Source organism: Neopsephotus bourkii, unplaced genomic scaffold, assembly GCF_033783945.1.
Source record: "Neopsephotus bourkii isolate Nb327-2 ecotype Australia unplaced genomic scaffold, CSIRO-AGI_Nbou_v1 NB_739, whole genome shotgun sequence".
Taxonomy (NCBI): Eukaryota; Metazoa; Chordata; class Aves; order Psittaciformes; family Psittacidae; genus Neopsephotus; species Neopsephotus bourkii.
Window position 1 is genome coordinate 1,162,117 of NW_026901237.1, and position 25,325 is coordinate 1,187,441.

The following is a 25,325-nucleotide window of genomic DNA, read 5'->3' on the forward strand; positions in this document are numbered from 1 at the left end:
TAAAAACTTGAATTATTAAAATGGAAAGTAATTATTTTCAAGGTATGGAGCTACAGAGGCATGCCCTGTGGGTGTGTATAAGCACATACCAGGAGACACGGGAATTTGTAAAATATGGGGAGGAAATGGGTCTGGATGTTTGTGAACAGTTTGCTGAAATCATGTTAATATACAGTGTTCTGCTTAGCTCTGGCTGGGCTTTCTGCTCCCTAGCATTAAAACCCACATGCAAATGTTAGAAATAGGGAATAGTAGAAGTCTGAACCAGCAGTGGAATGGGTTAGAAAAGAGAAGATAAATTGAGAAGTGACAGTTTTTCCTGTTGTGTTTTCCAAAACGTCATACTTTTAAGGGGTCAGGATCGTAAATGCACTGCTCCAAATGCACAAAATACAGAGGAGTAGGAAAATGAACTAAATCTACATAGATGAGCACTATCAGCAGAGTTTAGTGTATGAGGTCAGTTTTAGAGTGCAAAAAATGGTCCTTTGGGTTGGAGTTTCCATCTATTCAAGAAGGAAAGGAAGAAGGAATCAGCAACTTGTGGCTTGCTATTCTGTCTGTCCAAGTGCATTCAGGCCAGGTTCCTCCTAGAGCAGAAAACAAGACCCTTTTCATCACCCTCAAAAAGCACCAGCAAAGAGAGATGCAGCAAGAAGGAAAGCTGCTTTCTTCTCTTCCTGACTCTGTTTTCTGGACTGCTTTAAAGAATAAAAAAGCCACACAGAAATGTTAGGCCGTGTCTGGTGCAGAGAGCTGGACCCAGCCTGTGGGATGCGAAACTTACGGCTTTTGGGGCTCAAAAAACCTCCTGGCACTGTCAGACATTGTGTTACTGCTTAACGTGCATGATGAAGGGAGAGGAGAAATCACTGCTTTTCACACCACGCAGCATTTGTCCTTCTTGCTACGACCCACAGCGGCTCTCCAGGGACGACACAACTCCCTGTGCTGTCTAGGAAAGCCTCAGCGTTGGGATATTGCCAAAAAGAGGGGCAGCCCTGGGAAGGCTGCACAGCAGCTCCTGCCCGTTTCTGGTCTTGTGGCACCATCCAGTGGCAGCTGGCAAAACATTGTCACTTTCTGGTCGCCACGTATTGTCCCCCCTTGCAGCCTGCCTCTGCGGGGCCTTGGGGACCGAGGTGGTTCCCAAAATATCAGTGATGGCTTGGCTGGGCCCTGCAGGAAGGAAGACCTTTTTTTTTTTCTTCCTAAAAAAAACAGTGTGATTCTAACACTGCCATCAATTTAATTACATCAGCTCTGCCTCATAAATTGAGGTTATGTTTAAGTCCCGTTTTAGTAATTTAATTGCATCAATTTAATTGCCATTGCATCACTCCAATTATCACTAGATTTGTTCCAGAGACCTTCTCTCAATTTGATTCTCTGGCTCTTACTGTTTTGCTCCCAATTACGTGAATCCTGAGTTCTCTCTCTACAAAGGGGGTGAGTGAAAAAACATTTGTCAGGGTGAGTAGCACCAGAAAGGATGCCTTCAACATCAGAGCAAGAGGAAACACAGTGTCCAGGAGCCTCAATTCAGAGCAGCAAGAGCCACCAAGGGAGCCCCAACCAAGCCGAGTGCAAGGTCCTACACCTGGGTAGGAGCAATCCCAGGCACAGCTACAGGTTGGGCAGAGAAGAGATTCAGAGCAGCCCTAAGGAGAAGGACTTGGGTGTGCTGGTCGATGAGAAAATGAACATGGGCTGGCTTCAGTGTGCGCTCACAGCCCAGAAAGCCAACTGTAACCTGGGCTGCATCAAAAGGAGCATGACCAGCAGGTCGAAGGAGGTGATCCTGCCCCTCTACTCTGCTCCTGTGAGACCTCACCTGGAGTATTGTGTGCAGTTCTGGTGTCCTCAACATAAGGAAAATTGTCCCCATAGCCATTTGGGCAAGATACCTGGAGTTTCTTGGTGGGCTGGCCAGTGCTGGGGGATGCCAAGCTCCCATCTGGGAAGAGTTTCACCCTGCTGGGCGGTCCCTGTGCCACTGCATCCAGGTGTCTCTCCAAAAGCCTCACCATCCTGGATGTGGCTGTCCCTATGCAGGGCAGAGCCAGATAAACAGGGAGCACCAAGGTAAGGTAATGGCACACGCGGATGAGAAGGGAGGGGGCCACCAGGCATCCCAGGGTGAGCTGCTTTCTAAATAGCTTAAACTCGCTAGCACTGCCTGGACCCATCCCATTGGTGCTGTTTCAGGAAGCAGATGTTTTGTGGGTAGGATGAAGCATGGGGGGTTTCCCTCCCTGAGCAAGCACTGGGTGAATAACACCCCTGTGTGAGAGGGGATGCTGGAGGAAATCTCCGCACACGCAGCCCAGGTCAGCAATGTGTGACACAACACCAACATCTCTTTTTTGGCCTAGAGCACACCACAGCCATGTGCAAGGAATACTTGCTGATGTTTATGGTTAATGCATAGGTGAGAGGTGCCTGCCACTGCTCCTCAGTTCCCTGAGGGGCCACAGGAGAGTCCCCACATCATCTCCTGCAAGTGGTTCCCAACAGGTTTTACAGCATAAAGCAAACTGTTAAAACAAGCTTTCCTTCTTATGTTTGTCAGCCCTTTGGGTCTTGTGGGGTTCCCTGAATCCTCTAGACAGTCCGCTTTCCCCCTGTGCAGAGGAAGAGATGAAGCTCTACTGTGCCCTAGGAAAAAGGGGTTGATACCAATGCGTGAAGGGGGCTTTTGTCACTACAACGGCATATAGTGACAGGAAAAGAGGTAAGGGCTTTAAAATGAAAGAGGGGAGATTTAGATTAGATATTAGGAAGAAGTTCTTCCCTGTGAGGGTGGTGAGGGGTTGGCACAGGTTGCCCAGAGAAGCTGTGGCTGCCCCATCCCTGGCAGTGTTCAAGGCCAGGCTGGTCGGAGCTTGGAGCAACCTGGTCTAGTGGAAGATGTCCCTGCCCATGGCAGGGGGTTGAAACTGGATGAGCTTTAAGGTCCCTTCCAACCCAAACTATTATAAGATCCTATAAAATACTCTGGCAGGGTCAGGTACAAAAGTTGTTGATAGATAAAGCCATCAGTGCCCTGTTGCCTGGCTGGGTATGGGTGGAGTACAACTTGTTCCACTTCAACCCCAGGAAGAAAGTGACACAGTGACACTGGTGGTACTAACCTGGGTTGTTCCCATCCCTTCACTGACCCACAGCAGTTGCTACAAGAACAGGCGGTACCTGAACCAGCCATTTCCTCCAGCGAGTCCAGGTCTGACCCATCAGTCTCATCACCCAGCATCACTGTAGAGAGCGTTGGCTTCACAGGGAGCAGGCTGAGCTGCTTCCCTCTCAGCATCACTTCTGAGCTGGAATGCAGAGATGGGTCAGATGCAGGGTTGCTTTGGCATCCCTCTTCCCCACTCTTGAAGCAGAGGCAAGGAAGCTCTGTGATGTTCTGGACCATGATCCAGCCCTGAGGAGGGCATCCCGTGGAGAAACCTCATGGTCCCCATGGACTTGGACAGGTCCATCACACCCACGGACTGCAAACACATTGCTGCTAGCATCTCAACAAATACACCCATACCTTGTCTGTGTTTGTTATTGCTTTGCTTGAGTTTAAAACCTCAATCTGGCTTTCTCTTGCTCTTGGAGCAAATAAGTAACTTCTTTTCTTTACCTGCTCTTGGTCACAGGTGAGCTCCTGTTCTCTGCTGCCAACTCATATCCTCTTACAGTGTGTCTTCTGTGCATCGTCTGCAAGCTTTTATTTTACAACTTTATTATTTTTGCTCCAAAACACCAAGAGAGTTTGTTCATCCCCTTGCACAGGTTCTGAGGGGGGAAGAAGGAGCCAAACACCAGAGGGAAATGCCCCTTGTTTGTGTCCAGCACCACATGGTGAGTACAAGCCCTCAGGTCTGACTTTGCTGAGTTGTTTGAGTCAGCCCAAACAATCAGGGAGACTCCAGTTTGTTTCCAAGCAAAAGCCTCTGTGGTGCCACATCACCCATCACTCAGCACTTTCCAAAGGCACTGCTGTTTGGGAAGCATGCAGCATACCTTAGGGCCAGATTTAGGGTCCTTGGGCACTGCCTGCCTGGGCATCAAAAAGAGATGGTGGGACTCACCTACTTCGTGGGACAACTCGGTGGGGTCTGCTGGTCCCCATAGTGCCCCAAGGAGTCCTTGAGGGGCTGTACTTGGAGAGGGCTCTGCTCCAAGACGCAGGGTGAGGGATCACTGTGGCTTCAGGCTCTACTGCAGCTGGTATACTCATGGGCTTTGACCCACGAAGGGACCTGGGGGTCTTCAGGCTTTGAGCTGGAAAGCAATATTGAGAGCAGGGAGAATCACCACCCATTTCCTGATAGTCCTTGGAGGCTGCCCTTGGAGGAGCCATGCAGCCTACCCAACATGGGGCTGTATAGAAAAAGAGGGCAAAAGGGATTTGCAAGCTCTGCCAGACCTGTGTTTCACTCTGCTGGGGCTTTTGGGGACAGCTGATATTTTTTCCTGAATATGTCAGAACAACCCACATAGGTCAGTATACAGAGAGAAATTGCAGAGACTTGCATCACCCAGAATGCCTTTTCCTGCCTTTCTCTGTCATGTTGCAAGAAGACAGCATCCCATGGCCATCAGTGGGTGGCCACAGATCCCCACTGTTGGTACCTAGAGGGGACAGGAGGTCACTGTACCTGGGGTGGCAGAGAGCTGCTGAGGCAAAGCACTGCTGGACTTCTTGCATCGCTTGACTTTCTCCATCAGTGCTTGGACCAACTCATCCCTCAGGTGGAGGAGACCAGGAAATTTCACAGCCTTCTGTTGCTGCTGAAGCCTGACCAGAGCCTGGAGTCTTTTGTAGGTCCGAGTGGAGATTCCCATTGCAACCTAAAGCAGAGGGCAGCTGAAGAGCCTGGCATTGTCCTCCCACAGCACCAGGGTGGGGGGGAACAAGACCTTGGCAGAATTACCCATATCTCAAGAGCATCCTGCAAGCTCCGGGCCCTGTCTAAAACCCAAGGACCCTCTCACCAGCCCTGACACCTATCATTTCGCTGGCACAATGTAGCCCACATTTGCAAAGCCCTCACCTGCTTTGGTGAAAGACTGCTGAAGAGTAAATCTCAGTTATTTGGGGCAATTTCTAGGCTACAAGGTAAGTAAGTGCAGCATTTTCTCTTAGCATGTATTTGTATCTCAAGGAGGTTCTGTGGCCATAAATGTCCTGGGCTTCTAGAGGTGTGAAATGATGAGAAGGGTGAATGGGGGTGTTAGTGAGTCTGGCTTTGGGCACCTCCGCTGCTTTAGATGCCACTGCATCAGTTCTCCCAGATAACATGCTAGGGAAATGGGGGACATGCCAGGGCTCCAGCCTACATGAAATGAACCCAGGAGTGCTCCTTAAAAGCACCTCCAGAAAGCAATCACACGGGAAGTCATTCAATAACCTCTTTGTCTTTGTGCCTTCAGGACCTAAACCCAGAAATGCTGCCTTGATCAGAAATATGGGTCGATGGATTAATGTGGATCCCTGCTGCCTGCCTGCTCCCTGCCCTTGCACCGACTCTGCAAGGTGCTAGGTGGTGGTGTTGCATTGCCAGGAGCTCGGGAAGTAAGTACTATTTAATATGCTTGGCATGAAAAGTACTTGGGCAGTGAAAGTCCCCTTGAAATCCCCATGACAGGGGCTGCTGTGCCCTCAAACACCCTCCTTCCCTAGAACAGAGGGAGGCCTGGGTAATTTAGCATATGAAAGGCTGCTTGTGAGAAAGATTTGCTGGAGAGATACTAATAACCAGCCTCAGAGATGGGAGCACGGTGGTTTATTCCCTGTGCTACTGTGTGATTCTGCCTCCACCCTCCCATTTGCCTCTCAGAGTGTCATTGCTCCAGATGGGGATTACTTTTCTTCTTTTACTGACTGTTAATATCTCGGTTGCTCTCCCCCTTGAAAAAATTAATCAGTTCAGAGCAGTTGTTGTGTTCCTGCACTGGGCTGGCACTGCAAACGCTGGCACAGAAAGGGCAGACTTACCCTCTTGACACCCATGCTCTCCAGCTTTTCCTCCAGCACTCCTTCCAGGATGTGGCGAAACTGCTTCAGGAGATTTGGGTTTCTCCGCAGGGCTTCCCGCAGCCTATGCTTCACATCCTGGATGGCCTCCTCGCTGCCTGGAATAAAGGCAGGTGGTGCTGGTACTAGTGCAGTGATGCACTGGCTGTGCCCTGGGAATGGGGCTGGTGGGATCTTTCTCCTCTTTGCAGACGCAGGTCCCACCAGCCCCAGAGCAAGCAACTGTTTGCTCTCAGCAAACTACATCCCTCTGAAAAGGGGGAACTTTCTCCCCTAATTTGATTAATCCCTGTCCACAACTTCTCTAAAATCCCACCTATGTCCAAGTAGCTGCCTGGGACAGTTTTCCCATTGGCAGCAGGGCTGGTCATGGTGCTGTTGTAGTCTGTACAACAAAGAGGAGAACAGTAAACTCACCCTGTCTGCCCCCAGCCCATCACCTCAACACAGCCAGCTTTGCACAGCACTGCTTGTCCTCCCTGCACAACACCTGAAGCCAAACACCAGTTTCATCCTGTTGCTCTCAGAATAGGCATGGTTCAAACTCTGGTACCCACCTGCTGACTTTTCATCAGCTTCCACTTCGGTCACCTCCTGGGTCACTGCAGGGAAGAAAGCAGACTGAGAGAGTCAAAGAGGAGCTGAGGCCCCAGCACAGAAGCAAGTCTTGACTGCCACCTGCTTTTCCTATACAGAAAGTATGGACACAAGTGTTCCTTCAGCTCAGGTCTGGCACCATCCCTTGGATACCATTTCCAAGGGAAAACCCAGGGCGCTTTCTCACCAAGACTGCTGACTGGATTATGTCAGTGGGCAAACAGCCATCTTCAGGGCTCAGGTCAGTGATGTACCCCTTGAGTATTTGCTAAGAGCCATCCCTGGTTTATGTTTTCTGAGCAGCATCACCTGGCTGGATCTCCAGCTGTGCTGCAGGCATGAGGAAGATGAGAAGTCCCCACTTTCTTTCCCTGGCACTTGATTATAGAAAACCCAGACTGTAAGGAAGAAACCACAACATGCTTCAGCTCCTTGTTTTTATGCAAATAACCACTGGCTTAATTTTGGAGGAAGCAAGGTCATCTGCTGTGAGTACTTGATTGAAAGCTCATTCCTTTGGGGTATAGTTATAATGCAAAACCCACCTAAGAGACAAGTTAGTTTTGTGCAAGCAATCAGAGCTGTGCTGTATGCTGTTGCAGCAGGTCATCAAGGGACTGAAAAGTGTCCACTCCATGAGAGGGCAGACAGCCAGCTCCCTGGAGAAGACTTCATGGCATGCTTTTGTAGAGAGAGACAGAGAAGAAATTGTGGTCTGAAGGGCTGTTAGCTATGGAAAACTTAGGTAGACAGAAATTGATTCACTTTAAAAATGCAGTCATTACCTTCAGGTTTTCTGGCAGAGAGCAGCTTGATCTGTAAAAAAATAGACTGTGCATCATTCAAAGATCATTTCTTTGTCTATAATTTTGGGTAATTTTTCCTCTCTCTAGAAAGTATTATCATTAAATGCATTCAAAAAAGCAGCAGAAAATAGCAAGAGCCTAAAGTGGGCAGATACACTCCCCAAGAGCTATTTCCATTAAGGAGACCATGTAAGAGGTCAGCTTAGGGACTTTCCCTTCCGTAATATGATTGCTAGCACATCAGATGCCATTCTGTTACATATATGTGTTATCTGCAGATCTGATGCAATTGCAATGCAAAGTGTTGCTCTGGTGACCTACACCCTGGTGAGCATGATTTGTGCCAATGATACTCATGTCATACTTCATGTTTAATGAGTGCAAAAATAGCCAAATGTAGCAAAGCATTACAGAATAGGGTTGAAATTAGGCTTAGTCTTGATTCAGTAAATGTTTTAAGGTTGCTTAAATACCTGCTTAAACCTTCCTGATGAACCGAGACCTTGTTCTTTTTTATTTTCACTTTCCTTCTTCTCCTGGGACTTGGTGAGTCTGGGCTGCTCCCTGAGGTGGGTGCTGAGGGCATCCATTTGCTGATGGACACGGTCCATAACTGCCCACTGGTCCTGGGATGGGGTGTCACAGGGTGTCTTGTTCTTTTTCTTCAATTAAAAGGGGCAAAAAATTAACAAGGAGACTGAACATGGTAAAAATAGGTCTGGAGCCACCTCTTCCCTTCTCCAGCAAGGGCAGCTCTCTGGATTTTTTATTCATTATTAAGATGCCTTCCAAGAGACAGATCTGGCTTTGCAGAAGAGGTATGGCCACCTTCAAAGTCTGCTGGTGGCAAGCTTATGTCTTCTCATCAGCTGTGACAGGACGTGGCTTTGGTCTCACTGCATTTCTTTTATTCTTTCCCTTCATAACATGGCTTTGAAGTCCAGCCAAGGCTTATTGGAAGTGTGTAGCCCTGCTTTTTCTTCCTACCACTTACTGGGGTGGTCTTGCGGAGAGAGCATCTCCAGTTCTTCTGAAAAGACCTAAAATCTCTGGATTTGAACCATAAAGAAAATGAAGCCTTTTCTGAGTGAGGTGCTTGGGAGCTGGCAAGGACATCTGGCACCTGTCTGGACTTCCTGTGTGCTGTTTTTCCTGTGCAAGTCCTTCAGTTCCTACTTCTGCTCTGCCCTCTGCCAAATGAAATACATGGGCTTTTTGCTCCTTGGCTTGTGGACTGGGGGCATCCACGCTCAGAGAAATTCAGCTTCCCTTTGGGTACTGAAAGAAGGTTGGCACCATAATGGCAGTGCTGTTCCTAACTCACTCCATGCTCAGGGGTACCATGTACAATAAAGGCTTCTTCAGATCTTTTTAGACATTGAGAAGGAGGCTGATTGCTCCTATTTAAGTAAATAAATGTATTTTGTTTATTTAAGTGCTTTTCTATATGGTGAACTTCTGCAGTGTTCTGGTGAGGATGGGTTTCCTTGCAATAAACAGGGCTGACCTGGGACTGTGACATGACATCTGCACCCTTCAGGACCCATTTCTGGACTCAGACTGTCCATGCTGTACACCCGTGTGAGGCCGTTGCTACCTGAATCTGAGCTAAGACCAGACAAAGCAGACGCACAGAGGTGCATGGATGTGGGTCCCTCTCCATCCAAATGCACCTCCTGGGATGCGCAGTAAGGACACAGGTACAGCACTACTCACCTGCACCGCCATCCTCTCCCTCTCTGCCCGGCCTGATGCCTGCCACCATGCCTCCTCGGTGTCATCATCCCTCAGGGTTCCCAGGTTGGACTCCAACACCTCTCTGGCATGAATCTCCTGCAGTTTCTGGAGTGGAGAGAGCAAGGAGCTGTGTGTTGCACAGGAGGCTTCACTTTCCTCCTGGGGAGCCCAAACTTGGCCAGCCACTGCTTCTGACCCCAAAATACTTATGTACCCCAGGAACTAGGAAATGAAGCCTCTTTGGGTTGTGAACCTGTGATGCCACCTAGACCAGATGAAGCAGAAGTCTTGGATGTCCCCTCGCCTGCTTGTGCTTGCTTACCCCCTCCATGACGCTGCTCTTGCTTGCCATGTCTTTGAATGCTGTGAGGAAGAGCTGCTTCAGGCCATCTATCTCTTCATGCAGCTTTGTCCTCTCCTCCTCCTTCCACCTTTCCAGGTATTTCCTGCCTTCTTCTTCTCGCTGGCAAGCTCTCTCTGTTTCCTAAAGGGAAAAATCAGGGCAGGACATGTCTTGGCTGCAGAGCAGAAGTACCAGAGGCTGGAGCTTTTGCCCTGGTGCCAGTGGTATGAGCACCAATGCTTTCATCACTCCCATCGCTGCTCAGAACCTGCCTGCACGCCAAGGGGAGTTCGAGGCAGTACAGCCTCCTGGGCAGGCATGCTTACACTGTCCTTATTTCCATGTAACATTTCCCCTAGGAACTGGGGGGAAGGGAGCAAATTTTCCAAAGAAATAAACACAAGACCCGCCATAAAATATTTTGCAGCAGTTTTTTTCACCTGTGATTTAAAAATGTCTTGCATTTCATCACTCCTCTTCCCACCCCATCTTTTCCAGATAGTCAGCAGTGCCCTTTCCCCATACCTGCTCCCTGTGCAGCTTCTCCACTTTCCTCTCTGCTTCCAGCTGCTGCTGCATCTCCCTCAATTTTGCCTTCAGCTCCTCCACCTCTTCCTCCATTTGCTCCACTTCTTTCATCTTCCTCCTCTCTGCAAAGCTCAGGGGAACAGAGATGCTGTGAGCAAGGGTGTGATCTGTCAGCTCCTACTAGGGTTTTGGTTTGGGTAAGGTGGAGAGTCCTACTGAAGCAGTATAGGGTTTCAAAGTGGAGAAGCAGGTAACTGAGCTGCAGAAGTGACCATGACAAATGTGACCCTGTGGCCAGCAAATAGCAAAAGCAGCTTTTTTGTCTGCCAAGTTCAAGTGTTGGATGCAGGTGAAGCTGTAACAGGCCCCTTGCCTCCCAAACATCGTGTTGCACTTGCAGTTTTCGATGTGTTTTGCAAAGGAAGCATCGATTTCTTGCAAAAGAGGGGCATGGGAAAGGTGAACCCCTCTCCCATTCCAGAAAAACACACTCCCAAGCTCCCCAAAGGAGCTCTATCCCATGGAATATTTGGGTGTAGAAGATCCTTAGGGAAACCGGGGCATAGAGATGTAAATGCACCGCAGTTTTGTATTTGACTGTATGTCCTACCTATGCTTGAGGGAAATGCCGTAAGCAGAAAGCATTTAGTCAGTGTTCACAGAAATGCAGAAGAAAGGAGTTATAAGAAGTTATCTGTAACATCCTATGGTCACTCTGGTGGAAAAACCTGCCTGGAAAAGAGAGGGGAGACTTTGTTCCAGTGCTCACCCTTCTCGGTGGTCTCTGCGTGCCGTCGCTGCACATGGGCTTGCAGGAAGGAGCTGTTCATGAAGGCTTTATCACAAAGGTGGCACTGAAGAAGGGGAGAAGTCAGTGGAGGGACTGTAATCTGCAGAAAAGGGCACTCCCCATGTCCCTCCAAGGCAGGCAAAGCTTTGCTGCTTTAAAGCAAAAGGGAGGGCCTCAAGAGACGTGGCTGTTGTGTTGGAAGCACATAGATGGACGGAGGGTATTAGGAGTTTCTTCTGTCTGAAACCAAAGGAGAAGGCGGAAGCCAAGATGGTCCAGGGAAAACGGCTGTTTTCCCCAACAGAATAGTGCAATAATTGCAATCACCAAGGCCCTGGTTATAATGGGGTCATTTGCTTGCAAGGATTATTGGGCTGTATGAACCTAAATCATGTGGTTTGGGTGCTTTAACTCTCCAAGAGCGAGCAGATTGATTTGGTGAAGGCGAAGCAGTGGACACAAAAGGCACATCCAGCAGGCTCCCTGCTGAAAGGGTGGGAAAAGCTGGTGGGGGTTAAGAGCAAAATCATCACCAAATGCAGGAGCATCCAGAAATCTTTCACTGGAGAATTCTTAAAGTCTCCCTAGCACGAGGTATCCTCCAGGACACAGGGATCTCCCGAAATCTCCCTATACAGACCTCTTGTCCTGCATTCTGTGCAACTCTGACTACCTGTAGCTGTCCCCTCATGAAAGGAGAGGTTCCCTCTCAGCTGGCAGTGACTTTGCAATTGCCATGAAGGAGATGAACCAGCACCAGGGAAGGTAGCAAGGCCAGGGAGAGCAGCTCCTCTGGGGCCAAGGTGTAACCACAGAAGGGTACAAATACAGCATACAACAACGAGCATCCTGTACGGGGACGTGTTCTACATCCCTTACACCTTTCCATCACACACCTTGCAATAGATGTTGGGGCCAGCTTGCAAAAGGGGCTGCTGTATGGCAAGCAACTTCTTCCATCTTCTGCTCTCCTCTTTTGACACTTGGAGCTGCACTGCCTGCTCTGCTGCCCGCTGCTGGGTGGAAACCAGCTCTGCACGGGCAGCTTCCAGGCGCTGGGTGTGCACGGCCAGGCTGGTCCCCAGGCGCTCCTGGCAGTGCAGGAGGTACTCGATGCTCAGCTGGGCCATCCTGAGCACCTTGAGCAGGACGGGGTCTGCCGGCTGCCCACAGTGGGGGCACCGCTCCCCATCCAGGTTACAGAAGGTGATGCTGGCAATGTGCTCCTGCAGCACAGCCACGTCCACCTCCCTGGCCACCCGCTCCACATCAATGGCACTGAAGCGACGCCAGTCCACACTGATCCGGCGGGGCTGGAAGTGGAAGGGGGGGATGTCCACTGGGATGGTGAGCCCTGGAGATGCCCCCAGCATCCCTGCAGCCCCAGTCATGAGCTGGTGGAGTGGGTGGTAAAAGTCTGTAGAAAAGTGCTGGAAGGCAAAAGGGAAGGTTTGGTTAGGGCTGACTCCCCAGGTCCACAGCAGCCCCCACCAGCCTGCACCCAGTGTGGGAACTGGGGAGAGGGTTGGAGCGTACCTTATGTAGCAACAAACAAAAATCCTTTTCCTTTTCTATTCCCATCCTTACTACCTGCTGCCTTGCCAAATTGTGAAATACAGAAACCCTGCCAGTTTGTTCACCATCTGCTTTTGGTAAGGGAGACTTCTAAAACTGCCAGATTGGAACTCTTTACAATAACCCATTCTGAAGGAAGCTGTAAATCCCCCATGAGGGTACCTGTTTTAGGGAAACAGAATTAGCCTGTTTTGAAAAAAATACACAATGAAAACTGGATATGCTTTAGTATCACAACAGTCTGCTGCGTTCTGTGGTGCCTTGCTCTGACCTAAACCTAAATCACTGCAAGAAGCAGCGTTTGCTCATTTTCCTAGTAGTATCCTAAATAATAATTAAACAAATATAGTTAAAATACATAATTTTAAATCTGTGAAATAGACCTATGTTGTTCTTAGTCTCTAGGCAGAGATTTGCTGCTGCTGTTTCTATTTCTGCTCTGCTACACCCCCCTACCACATTTAAGATAGTTCATTTTTTATTGCTGAAGGGCCACTTACCATATTTTTGGGTGCAGATGGGGTACCTACACAGCCTGAGTGCCCCAGGATGTTGAGCAAGCAGCCAGGGTAGTGTTGGTGTATTGGTGTGTTGCTGGGTGTGCTGTGTACAATGGTAACAGGAGTCCCAGCCAGCCTACTGAGCTGCAACACGCATCCTGCCCAGCCTGCAGCTACTGCTGTGCTTCCAAACAAACAGGGTCAGTCAACCCAAGGAGGTGCCGAATAACTGCGTGCATGGTGCAAGAAAGGCAAGCTTTCATAGGCTGTGCTCTGCTGAGTCAGAGGAAGAAGGGGCAGTGGCTGTCACTGCCTGTTCGCAGCAGGAAGAGTGCCCAAACCCAGCTTTTTTTCCCCTAATTTCAGTCCTCAAAATGCTGTTTGCAAGTGGGAGGCTTCAAGGCTTCCACTTGCCAGCTTTTCTCCAAGGCTTGGCCCTACCAGGCACACAGGGTGATGGTGGCATAAACAGAGCTGCGCAAAGGGCTACCAGGCTGAGCCAGCCTTCCATGGGCTTACCAACTGAGAGCCCAGCAGAGACACTTTCCATGGTGCCTGCATATGTGCTGGGATAAAATGATCCTGTTCCCAAGTTCTTTTGATGCTAAAACAGTCACAGGATTTCCCAGGAGTTATCTGGGGTTGCACAGGGTGGAGCTGCTTAATGCTGATACTGCAGCCAGTGATGTCTGCAAGCCAGTGAGCATTTTCCATCCCACAGGACTGTTTTTCCACCCCTACCCAGCATCTTCACTACACTCACTGCTGGGGTTGCTTCATCTGTGTGGTGTTTCCTATATTCTTACAGGGCTGTTTTGCTCAGTCCAGCTCAGCATCATTCAAACCTATTGCAACTCTGCAAAGTCCTCTGTCAGGGACACAGGGTCCGCTCCTGCCCTATGTAAGCTCGTTCACATCTCTGTCTCTCTCTAGTCTACTTTGTCAGGTCATCTGGTACCTTTGCCTCTAGTCCCATCCCCAATCAGGGCTTCTCCCTGCTGCATGTAAATACTAAGGGCCAATGACTGTTCTGAGCCAGTCTGGATCAACTTGGGTGGCTCTTTTAAACACGTTTTTAGGCTCTACACCAGTTTCATGGTACCCTCTCTTCTTTCTCAACCTTCTCTCATGTATTCCACTGCCAAAATATGGTAGGAGACAGGAAAGCCTTAGAGGCTGCAGCTAACTCGGGAAGAGGTCACATACCAGTGAGACAGAGCATGAAAACCTCTGGGAACAGTTGTGTATCAGTATGACATTGTAGTTAACCATAGTTTCCCTGTAGGGGTTACTCAGTTATTTTTCTTTTATGGTGCCTACCCAAAACCACCAGCTTAGCAAGCCCCTTCCCTTCCAGGTTTGTATGGCCAGCAAACATCATCATTGTTGTCCCTGATATGATATATATATATACATATACTGCAGCAGCACTACAGTGTCAAGCAACCCAACCCATTGCATCAGGCGAAGTGAAGTGTACATATATATACATGTATTCATATATGTGTATATGTGTGTGTATGCCCAGGTTTAAATACAGCCCTGACTCATAGATGCATGTTGCATAGACCTGTTGGGTAGTGGTGCATGGCCCCTGCAGGGAAGGTTTTGTTACATGAATTAACTATAAAGGAGGGGTTTGCAGGCACCATTAATTAAAACTCCCCTAAGGATATACTGCATCCCCCAGGGCTCTGTTGCCCAACTTTGTTAATATTAACGAGGTCTCCAGGCACCAAAGCCAGCTGTGTTTCACCCAGCCCTCAATGCCAATCAATCACAGCAATCACAGTTACTCAATGCCTTCAATCATAGCATTGCTGTGATTGCCCCATCTCCTCCTTCAGGTGCCTTTTCTTACAAAATGCTATATATATGGGGTCTCAGACAGCATAGCCATGGCTTCAGCAGGAGGTTGATTGGAAGGTAAAGCCACTACATTAGGGAATCTGGGAAGCCAGCTCTGGAGACTTTGTTTTTCCTCTTCAATCTTTGCCTGCGTTTGCCTGGGAGAGTACTCCGCTGGTGTGAAGTAGTAAAAGGTATTTTGACTTCCATGATGTACTGTAATGCAATGTCAGTTGGTGCAATGGAGGGGCTGGCAAAAGTTGTCTTAGTCACCCACAAGGGAAATGTTCAAAGTATTCCTTCACTAGGACTGAGATTTTGCCACTGGGTGACAAAGATATCAGCCTTGAGGGGTGCAGGTCCATTACAGAGGGAACACCCTGTACCACCCAGCAAGAGCTTAGAGCTGAAGGTGGTCACCTGCACTGTTTCCACTCTAATGTGCAAAAGCCAGCTGCACCACAGTGCTGGAAGAGCTGGGTCTCAGAAAACATGACGGGCTTTCATTTCATTCCAGGCTGGAAGATGGTGAGTTTTCTGTCTCAGCTCACAGCTGCTGGGCCAAGCTGCTGGGTGGTCCTCTTCTCTGCAAACCTCAGCCTTTGTCAAAGAAATTTCTCCTCATTCCCTTCTCTTCTGCCTTTCCCCACTGCCACCCTGGGGCTTTCCTCACATTTCTGAGCTCTTTAAGGGCTTCTTTTTTACTCTGCAAATCTAAAGGTGCCCCAGGTGCCAGCATCTCTCTGCTGACCTGGGAGCCTGCAGACTTTGGGAGGCACCTTACCACAAAGGAGAGAGTTCTCAGGGGACTCAGACTCACAAGCTGCTTCAGCAGCTTCACCACTTCCTCCAGACCCTTCCCAAAACCTGTCATCACCTCCCTCTTTTTCAGCTTCTCTTCTTGCTAAAAGGTAAGCTCCTGGGGCTCATATGGGGTGGGTGCAGGAGAAACGCTCCCATACAAGACCTTTGGGGAGGTTGGCTGTTCTTGCTGCCATAAGCTGTGCTTTGTTAGAATTCGTGGCTGTGCACACAGGCAGGAGGGAGAAGTGGGAAGGGCTCAGACCTCATCTGAGAGGAGCCGCTATGTAACACAGCAGAGCCTCGGAAATACTTCTCGCCTGAGCTCATCTGCAAAGGGAGCTCCAGTGGGTCAGGTCTCTGTCCAGCCCCCAGCCCTGTCCCTCCCTTCGACGGACACAGCCTGTGCCCAGAGTGGGGTGCATGGAGAGTCGAGCCACGGGGCAGAAAAAGGCCGATACTCACTTGCTGCTAAACTGAAGAAGGGGGGTGAGGACCGGATCGGAGCTATGGCTGTGTGCTGCGAGAAGGGCTGGGAGCAGCTGGGGGCTGTCTGAAGCTGAAACAGGAAGAACTTCATGAAGTCACTGAAACGTGTAGATGTGGCACTTAAGGATGTGGTTTTATGGTGGAGTTGGCAGTGCTGGGTTAATGGTTGGACTCAAATGATCTTACAGGTCTTCCCCAAGCTAAACAATTCTATTATTATATGATTTTATGGGCTGAAAACTTAAACCCCTCCCCTGAATCCCCTCAGCCCAGGGAAGTCAGAGTCAGAGGAAAAGCAGGCAAACACCCCTGTAATGGGGAGACGGGACAGACATGACACGCTAAACCAGTGTGGACGGCACCAAGGTGTGAAATTGATGTCCTCGGGCTGATCCATGAGAGCTTCACCCGAGGAAAGGGAACAGCAAAGTGCATAATGCCCTTGTGTGCAGAGGGCTTTCTTCTCCCAATTAATCCTGCTGCCATTTCTAGATGCAGAGTATAGGCTGCTGATTGCAGCATGCTCATTAGCTCCAGTGTTTACAGAAGATAGCATTGTGCAGATGGCAAACATTCCATGACGGGTGACCGATACACCTCCGCCTTTCTGTTTCCGAGCTAAAAACAGCTGTTCAGGCAGGCTCAGAAGAGATTTGCAAGCTGGCTTTCTTTATAGGGGGTTGGGTGGATCTGGAATTACCCTGGGAAAAAAGTAAATGCAGTGGGATGCCTGGCCTTCCAGAAGGAGGTGGCCAGTTGGGGGGGGTGTGGGAGGATGTACAGGTGGACAAGGGTCCAAGAGCTGCTGCACCTCATTTCCAGGGTAGTTGAACTCCATTTATTTCAGAGGGGTTTGGGAGCCCTGAACAGCCATCCCAACCCTTTCTTGGTGCCTCAGCATCTCCCTTCCAGGGGGACATGTGACTCTTTGCAGCTTGAACTGATGTCAAAGGATGGGGCAGTGCAGCCCCTGACTGTAAGGAACCCAAATAAAACTGCAGGAGCACAGACATTGCTAGAATTGGAGTCATTTTCCAGGGCCATGCAGGGAAAAGTAAACCCAGAGAAGTGGTGGTTTATTAAGCATTTTATTTTCACTTGCACTAGTATGGTCCCTCTCAAAAACGTAGGGTGAAAAGTGTGTGAGAAAAACACAGGTTAATGAAAAGACAGGGATTTGGGCTTCTCTTCATTAGCAATTGCTGTCATTCATCCTCTGCTATTACATTTGCATTACATTTGCTTCAGAGGCTTCAGCCCAGTCCAAAGCCTGTTGTCTTTGCAGCTTTTCTGACATAGGTAGGTAGCCAATATTGCCGAGAGGTGCAGAGATGGAATTCTTCCCAGGAGGCTGTGCACCTCCTTAGGAACTTTTCCCTTAGAAAAGCTCACTACTGAGGCCTGTGAGTCCATTTGATTCAGGAAGGTTTGGTTCATGAGCACCTGTAAGGAGAAAGAATTGAGGTAAAATTGTCCTTAGTGTCACTGGAGGCTATGCCTGATAGATATCCATCACCATTCTGCCCATGCATCTTAGTATCCCAAGGGAGTACCGATGGTGGTTAGGAAAATGTCTGTCTTTCTCCTACAAAGCCAGCTGCTGACACCAGTGGTGACTGTGTTTCGGCCCCAGGATGGGGAGCACTTTGAAGGATCATCCCCCTTCCTCCTTACACCATGTCAGTGTCCTCATAGAATGTGAAATTTTCCAGCTCTGCATTTTCTATCAGGTCCTCGTATGTGGTGGGGCAGTAGGCTTTATACAGTTTCTCAGCCAAAGTGTTGCTGCCTGCAATCACAGCTTTCCGGTTGTGGTTCATGAAGTTCCACAAGTGCAGAGCGTAGGAGTGGCTGAAATTGGGGCTTTTGTCCCACACCTCATAGTACCGGCCCCAAGCTGGATATGGTATCGGGTAGAAACGCTGGGGATTGAGGAAGGAGATGTTCTGGCAGCTGTGGTCCTCAGTGCCTTTGAAATCTGTGAGATTGCAAATTGCCTTGAGCATCCGTGTCATTAAAAAGGGCCCCTGGTTACCCCAGATGTTCCCATTGTACTTGAGAACAAAGTTCTCCATGCAGTCCCAAATAAATTTGTGGTGGGCAGGGAATCCAAAGATCCCATTGCTGGAGAACTGTGACTTCTGTGCTGCTAGGAAGCTTTCCTCAGGGATGGGCCTGATGGAGATGACATCTGTGTCCATGTAGATGCCCCCATACTTCCAAATGAGTGCCAGTCGGCTGGCGTCAGAGCTGACATGGACCCAGTTCTTCTCCAGCTCTGGGACTACCTGCAGAGTTGGAAAGGTCAGACAATGATGGCACTGGCAGAGAACAGACCACATCCATCCATTGGGCTGCAAATGTCACCGTAAAACTGCACCTGCACTCCTGCAAATGTCGCTCACTGCCTTCTCTTCCTCCAGCTATTGAATTGTATTGGTACAAGATAAGGGGGCAGTGCAGAGCAATGCTTTGTTAATAGAAATGAATGCAGGAACTTTTCACATGTATTTTGTGGGACCTACAAGGTTAAATCAATGATACTATGATTCATTGCCTGCTATTTCAGTGGGACACAACCCACTTAACACACTCCCTCATCACTCCCAGCTCTTTGAAACAGGCTGGAGGGTTTTCATTTGCACTGTTGGTATTTGGATTTATTCTTTCTCAGGAGAAGGAAGAGTTTGGAGGAAATGTGTCTGCCCTGCACATAGATCGAGCCAAACTAACTTGACAAAAGCTACTTCCAAGCAGTTTCCCAGGAACTTCTTTCCAGGGTGCAAGATCCCACCTCGGTTTGCATACTGCGAGTACAAAACCTGAAATCTCTTCCTCATCTTACCTATTGTAGGCTCTGTCAGTGTGTGGCAGCATTAACAAGTGCTCAGGCAGCTCGTTTTGTTTAACCAGCTTCTGTTGAAGCAGATTATTAAGCGCTGTTTTATCAAAACACGTATGCAGTCTATTTTTACCAGTGTTTCGTTTGCCAAAATATCTGATTCTCCAGATAGGGCGGAGGGGAAATGCTGATAATGTGTTCAATAAACAAATCAATGAATACACTGCAAAACACGGCCAGAGTGTATCTATTCCAAAGCAAAACATAAAAGTGACTAATTTCACAAAGCCAGTTCTGGTTTTTATCATTCATTTGAAGCCTGCTTCAGACCTTCCCCCTTCCTCTCCCCCATTTGTAAATGTTTTCTATTTCCCCTTCATTATAGAGCTCACCTGATTGTACCACTGGAGCAGAGGAGTCTCCTGGAAGACAGTTTCCATCTGGAGAGGAAAAATGAAGACATTCTTCATAGAAGACAAAAGCGAGAAGGCTGCATAGCTGGAGTTCAAGTCTAATGCTGTGTCATTTGTAAGTCCCTTCATGAAGAGGATGATGGGCCGGTCCTGGTAAGTCCTGGCAGCAGACTCCACTGAGCAGGACACCAGTGGGGGGGGCTCCAGGCGCTCTGTCGTCTCCAGGAAAATGATGCTTTTGCCAAGGTTCAAGACCTGCTCAGGTGTCAAGAAGTGCTTGGGCATAGGCATGTAGGAGAAAAAGCAGCTGGACAGCAGGGAGATCTCGTACAAAATGCCCGAGACAAAGAAGAAGCAGAGGCATATCTGTATTTTCTTCAACATTCTTGCTTTCCCTGGGCCTTTAGGGTCATGCACTGGGCGTGAATGCTAAGGAGAGACAAGGAACAGCAAAATTATATGCCTGTGTTATTAGGTAACAGGGCTGGGAAATACAAGACATGTCTTTGAACAGCATATCACAAAGGCAGTTTGGTGAAAGTCATGCCTTTTCCCCAGGACAATCCTGGGGAATTGAGCCCTGTGCACCATGAGACATCTGGTCTGGTGCAGAGGTGCATGGTGCACCAGGGTGCACAGGGCTCTTCCCTTTGGGGTAAAGTGCTGGGGTCCCACCTCCTAACCCCCAGCCAGACAGGAGGAATCAGGAGAACTCTTGGAGAAGGGACTTGCAGCTATGTCTCATGGCACATATATGCTTTCATTAGATTGGCAGAGATGGAAGAACTAAGGGAGAGAGCAGGGAGAACAAAGTGAGAAGGATCACCTTGCCCAATGCCAAAGCAAGGATCCCTGGGCCCATCCCTGGCGCTGGCTGGTGTAACAAACTGTTCCCAAGCACTTCATTATGCCAACACGTGCTTGTTCACAAGCAGGAGAAGTCCAGGGGATCTGAGGAACGAAATGTGCCAGTGGAATAAAGTGGCCAAGGGCGCTGTGAGTGCCAGTGAGGGGAAGGTCATGATTACAGTTCGGGATGTGTCAGCCAAAGCTAAAACACTGGCATGTAGGCACCACGTCTCTTTCCTAGTCTGGCCCTTCTGCTCACAGCTGAACCCTAAAGGACACTAGGGACTTGGGTCCTGCTGGGGTGGGTGATGGAGAAGGACCAGAGAGAGGTAGGTATAAGGATGGAAAGTGGATGGTTTTGTACAAGCAAGGAACTAGGACCTACCTGGATTATGGTTCTGACAAACCCACATGTCCAGCTTGTTTCTTTGCCAACACACTGGTAATCAGGCTGCCTTAAAGCCCAGCTCCTTGGTGAAGACACCCAAACTGTCTGGAACATGCATAGGGATTTCTGAAGGCAGAAGACTGATGCACAGGGGAAAACTGGCTGTGCTGCAAGCTAAGTCTCAGTCCCAGACACAGTTTGGTACCAATGGAACCCACCTAAAAGTACAAAGAAGGGAGAGGTTTTAGGTGAGACCTGTCTTATACCTACATCATCCTGGCCTAGTTCTTCATTCCTTGTCTTGCCAGGAATGCCTGGTGAGCCTTTACAACACTGGGGAGTTCCTACTGGTGAGAGGCTGGAACTTAAGCATTGCACTGTTTGACAGGTTCATGAAGCAAGAAAATTCCCTTCTGAAATGCCACCCGCTTGCATCTGAGTAGCCCTCATTGGTTTTGCAGAGATCATATGCTGGGCTCCAGCAGAGGCTAGATACTTGGAATGACAACCCAATGTCCAAGGAAGTCTTTAAAACCTGCTTAATGAAAGGGAATGGAAGGAAACAGTTCTGTGTGCTCGGATAATTAATGAGATACATTATCATATCACCCAGGCAGAATATAGATAAGTCCACAGCACTGCAAACCCTGTGGAAATTCCCCTGCAAGCGCTAAGCGTGCACTTGAAGCTGTGGCAGCTCCTGATCCATTTCTCAGCACTAGATCTCATCAAATTAAATATTAAAGCAATGACTGTTCCCATCAGTACAGCTTTCCGTGCCGCATAGCAGATTCTGTTATTTTCCATTGCCACTGCACAAAGCTTCTCATTACACCCTGGGTGAAATGGGTGACAGTGCTGTAGCCACAGGTACCAATGTGGCTTTGGGTACGTCATGCTGGTCAAAGCAGCATGCAGAGAAGGGAATGCTGCTTTTTAATTATTATTACTTTTTATGTCATTTTCCCACTTTCTATCAGCCTCAGCACTCTGCAGAGGAGCACCTGCTGTGAGAGGCAGCACCTTCTGCCCAGGACCTCTTTGTAGATACCAAATTTGAACAGAAGGCAGGGAATGGAGAGCAAATACAAGCAGTTGGGGAACGACTTGTTCCTAAGCCTGAAGATAAACCAGACCCAGTGATGCTCAGGTGCAGCATGAATAGCTGCTGCTGAATCCAGCAGGAGTGAGATTAAAAACAACTACATTGCTTGAACATTTCCTCCTACAGTCCCATCCTGCCTCTTTCTCAGACACGTTTCTCACTTACTCCAGCTATTTGAAGATAAAACAGAAAGAAAAAGTTGCCTCCTCACAGCTCTCTCACCAATCTCAGCTTTGCCAATTTTCAAGCTTGCTTGTTTTCAGCTCTGACCTAAACATGCTGCTGTTCTGTGCTGTTGCTCCAGTGCAGCCCAGGGACTGGCACTCCCTCCCTCTTTTCCTTGCAATTTTAAATATCTTGCTGCCGCTCTCTTGGCAATGTTTGCTTGGAGCAGAAAACCCAGACTTTGCTTTGATTAGAAATAAGACCATCAGGACATTCCCATTACTGGATTAATATTTCTCCTTTGATGACCTAAAGACCTGATGTCTTTATGAGCAGCCCAGCAAAGCTGTGCTCACAATAGTCATTCGAATTTAAAATAGTCCAGGAGGCATTTTATTTGCAAATTGTGGGGAGAGAATGAGTAGACACTCCAACACATCCCAGCTCTGTGTATGACATTGTGAAGAGAAACACGAATCTTCATCGTCTCATTCTGGGAAATTGTTTTGCTTGGTTGGTTTTCCAAAACCCCTATGTGGCGGGTTATGAATTCTCATCACATTTGACCTGGAGGCTGCTGTTATCAAAATGTTCACTTCCCCGCTCAAGTTAAAAGCACTGCAGAACCAAATGTTAAAAATAAATCCCAGCCATTGAATAGATTACCCTGCTGAGTGGGTTGTTCTTCTGGATGCAGCAGCTGGCATGCTGGCTTGATGGCCCATCTTGTAAAGATTTTTCTTTTCTCAGGGCAATTTCAGCATTTCAAGTGCAGGATGAAAATGGGTGGGAGACTACAAGAGAGATTACTACGAATGCCAGTGCACTACAGTACTGTTACGGTCGTGTGATGATTCGTCTGAGGTGTTCATGAGACAAGTGCAGCAGGAAGATACGACTGGGTGTTTTTCAGTAAATGCCACCAAAGGGAGTAAATCAATGTGCCAGGGTGCTGGCAGCCCTGGACACCCCCTGCATATCACAGCCTGACACTACTAACACTGCGGTCCCTGAAGCATCAACCTGAGCATCCCTCAAGATTTAAAAGAGAGACTCTCATCCTCCTGTCTATTCCAAACACTGCATCTTTCCTTTGAGAACCAGCAGGTTTTGCATTTGGGTCTGCACCCATCCAGCTGGGTGACTGTCCTTCTTTCTCCTGGAAGGGAATAACCCCAAGGCAGTCCATGTTTGTAACACACACAGCATCCCTTGAATCTACATGGGCTTATTTTCATGTCTTTACAGAATCTACTTGAGTAAATTACAGCTAAAATCGAGTTAGTGCACGTGCATGCACTTCAAAGCCAACTTCCTTACGGATTTAACACCAGGCACATTTGGAAACCTCTTTCAAATGGAAAACCTGTCGAAGAATATATCGCATTCATTGCAGACTGTAATTAAACAGCCGTTCCGACCTCCAGCAATGCATGCAAACGAAGCGGCTTCTTACTGCACAGCTTCTCGCCTGCTTTTTGATTCTACAACCTGACATGCTTAGAGATAAAGCAAAACTCACCTCTTGGCTGCAAAAAGCTGGCAAAGTGTGTAGTATGCTGGGAAGTAAAACCAAGCTGAACCACACTGGAAGGTATCCACAGCCGCTGGTAAGCCCTTTGCCTGTGCCAGAGGAGCTGCACTGCCTCTCCACAATCTTCTGCCTTGCTGAGTCTTGGAGCAGCCTCATGGCTTGTTCTCCACCAGCTCTGGTATTTGCATTCTTGGTGTACTGAGATAAGGCTGAGCAAGGAGCTAGGGTTGTGCTTTCGAAGGTGTAAGGGACAGAGGAACAGGCAGTGCAAGGTGCTTGGGGCAGCAAAACATGAGCCCCACCACTAATGAGAGATGGGTGGGACCGAGCAAAGTGGGTCCCCTTTGCATCTTTTGGGGGTGGTTTGCAGTGTATTAAGTCTTCTCTCTTTCTATGGAAACCATGCTTACGGAGGCTACTTTACTGGCAAAGAAGAACTTTGCTTGTGTGGCATTGATGTTCTGAATACTTCCAAAGAAGGCAATGACAGGGTCTCTTATACATCCCAAATAACATGACATATCCTGAACTGGTTGCCTGACCAGCTTCCCATTAGAGATCAATTAGGCAGGGAGGTTTGCTGATCCATCAGAGCTTCTGCTTGTCCTCACAACCTGTCCCCAGGAGGATGCCTTGAGGGGTGCAGGAGCATCATCAGGTGTCCTTAGAACTGGGATGATCCACTTCAAATTAGTAGGATACCCCAGAGCTTTCCTGGCCTTGGAGTCTAAGGGGTATGAATTTCAGTGGCCATCCTGTGCTGGGACAGCAGAATTTGTAAGAGAGAGGTGGAGCTGTAGTGCCAGAGAGATCTCCCCAGTGCATCCATCATGGCAGTGTTCAAGGCCAGGTTGGATAGGGTTTGGAGAAGCTGGTCTAGTGGAAGGTGTCTCTGCCTGTGGCAGGGGGTTGGAACTGAATGAGCTTTAAGGTCCCTTCCTACCCAAACCATTCTGTGGATCTATGATGCCTCCTGAAACCCTTACCTGTGCTGAAACAGCACCACTCAGCCCATTCAAGGGGACCGGAGCATCAGCTCCCCACCTGCTCTTTTTCTCTTCTCCTGATTTTTGGCAAGGGTCTGTATGTATATTACCAACAGGGCTGGAAACTATTCAGCCAACATGTGCCATCAGCTCTGCCTGTTCCTCACATGCAAGCATGGCAAAACCACTCAGTGGCCACAGAAAACCACTTCTCTCCACCAACAGCAACCACTTAGTGCTTATAAGCCACCAAAAAAAGGACTCAGCTCATCCCCTCCGCAGCTTGTGATGGCAGCAAAAACCCAGCATGCCTGCTCACAAAAGCTAGCTGCTGAAAACGGCAGGGTGTGCCCGTTTGCTCCTGGCCACCTCTGGGGCACCCCACCTCACCCCACTACTGGGTGCAGGGGGCCTGCCCCTGGCTTTGTTTGTGCTCCCGTGTACGTGTTTCCTGCTGCGGATAGCTGGCAGAGGATGCAAGAGCAGTTTTGCCGCAACCAGGCAGAGCAAACAGTACCAAGGAAAACCATCAAGATAATGAGGGCTTAATCATCAGATAACATCCTGGGTGAAAATGCCAGGAGGGCTCCTATTTTGTAGAAATTCCTTGGGCAATGACGTAGGTGAGAAGCCCCCATGCCCTCACACACCTCCCTGTGAATAACCCTCTCCTTTGGCAAACACTTGCTCAGGTCCATCATTAGCACTTTGACATGCAAGGAAATAGGATGGCCAGTGTCCAACTCCAAAGCAGGGAGCTCCTCCATGGATGAACATATCCATCTATCTGTCCATCCATCCATCCCTTCCCAGTTCCCATGCATAGTGTCTGCTGAGCCTAGAGAGTGCTTTAATACAGGGGCATGTACGGGAACAGACAGCAGCTGTTATTAACAGTTTCAGCCCACATTTTTTTCTTGCACAACATGAAAGCATCCCCCTCCTGCATCAGCTCCCCCCATTGCCTTGATGTGCTACTGAAACCTTTGCCCTGG

At 48.8% G+C, this 25,325-nt stretch overlaps 2 protein-coding genes and 1 long non-coding RNA gene across 4 annotated transcripts; 1 reads left to right on the forward strand and 2 right to left on the reverse strand.

Annotated features, from left to right (window-relative positions):
* Nucleotides 1-2,511: 2,511 nt before the first annotated feature.
* DZIP1L (DAZ interacting zinc finger protein 1 like) lies at nt 2,512-13,893 on the reverse strand. Of its 2 annotated transcripts, XM_061354446.1 has the most exons (13): nt 12,911-13,893; nt 11,732-12,265; nt 10,815-10,899; nt 10,043-10,167; nt 9,497-9,658; nt 9,154-9,279; nt 7,965-8,099; nt 7,417-7,447; nt 6,592-6,636; nt 5,996-6,132; nt 4,656-4,848; nt 4,086-4,278; nt 2,512-3,320 (listed from the first exon to the last, which is right to left on the reverse strand). In XM_061354446.1, the coding sequence occupies exons 1-13, from the start codon at nt 12,911-12,913 to the stop codon at nt 2,951-2,953; spliced, it is 2,139 nt and encodes a 712-aa protein (XP_061210430.1). In that variant the 5' UTR covers nt 12,914-13,893; the 3' UTR covers nt 2,512-2,950. The 2 variants fall into 2 exon arrangements, with proteins under 2 accessions (XP_061210430.1, XP_061210431.1); XM_061354447.1 differs by lacking the exon at nt 12,911-13,893 and having other exon boundaries at nt 11,732-12,853.
* Nucleotides 13,894-15,484: 1,591 nt separating this feature from the next.
* Nucleotides 15,485-23,392, forward strand: LOC133212700 (uncharacterized). The gene is made up of 3 exons (XR_009725577.1): nt 15,485-15,669; nt 19,276-19,456; nt 20,849-23,392. It is a non-coding gene; the product is annotated as an uncharacterized LOC133212700 (long non-coding RNA).
* On the reverse strand, nt 17,338-23,421 carry A4GNT (alpha-1,4-N-acetylglucosaminyltransferase). The gene is made up of 4 exons (XM_061354383.1): nt 23,333-23,421; nt 20,538-20,758; nt 19,283-19,732; nt 17,338-18,336 (listed from the first exon to the last, which is right to left on the reverse strand). The coding sequence occupies exons 2-4, from the start codon at nt 20,652-20,654 to the stop codon at nt 17,719-17,721; spliced, it is 1,185 nt and encodes a 394-aa protein (XP_061210367.1). The 5' UTR covers nt 20,655-20,758; nt 23,333-23,421; the 3' UTR covers nt 17,338-17,718.
* Between the last annotated feature and the right edge of the window lie 1,904 nt (nt 23,422-25,325).

Excerpts from the sequence above, each read along its gene's own strand:
- DZIP1L (XM_061354446.1), bottom strand. Across the intron at positions 10,900-11,731 it reads GCCCCAACATCTATTGCAAG|TGCCACCTTTGTGATAAAGC; the intron begins GTGTGTGATGGA and ends CCCCTTCTTCAG. Across the intron at positions 9,659-10,042 it reads AGAAGCTGCACAGGGAGCAG|GAAACAGAGAGAGCTTGCCA; the intron begins GTATGGGGAAAG and ends TTTTCCCTTTAG.
- A4GNT (XM_061354383.1), bottom strand. The coding sequence starts at position 20,654 with ATGTTCCAGACAGTTTGGGTGTCTTCACCAAGGAGCTGGGCTTTAAGG. Across the intron at positions 19,733-20,537 it reads TTGTCAGAACCATAATCCAG|CATTCACGCCCAGTGCATGA; the intron begins GTAGGTCCTAGT and ends GTCTCTCCTTAG. Across the intron at positions 18,337-19,282 it reads TGCTCCAGTGGTACAATCAG|GTAGTCCCAGAGCTGGAGAA; the intron begins GTGAGCTCTATA and ends CCAACTCTGCAG.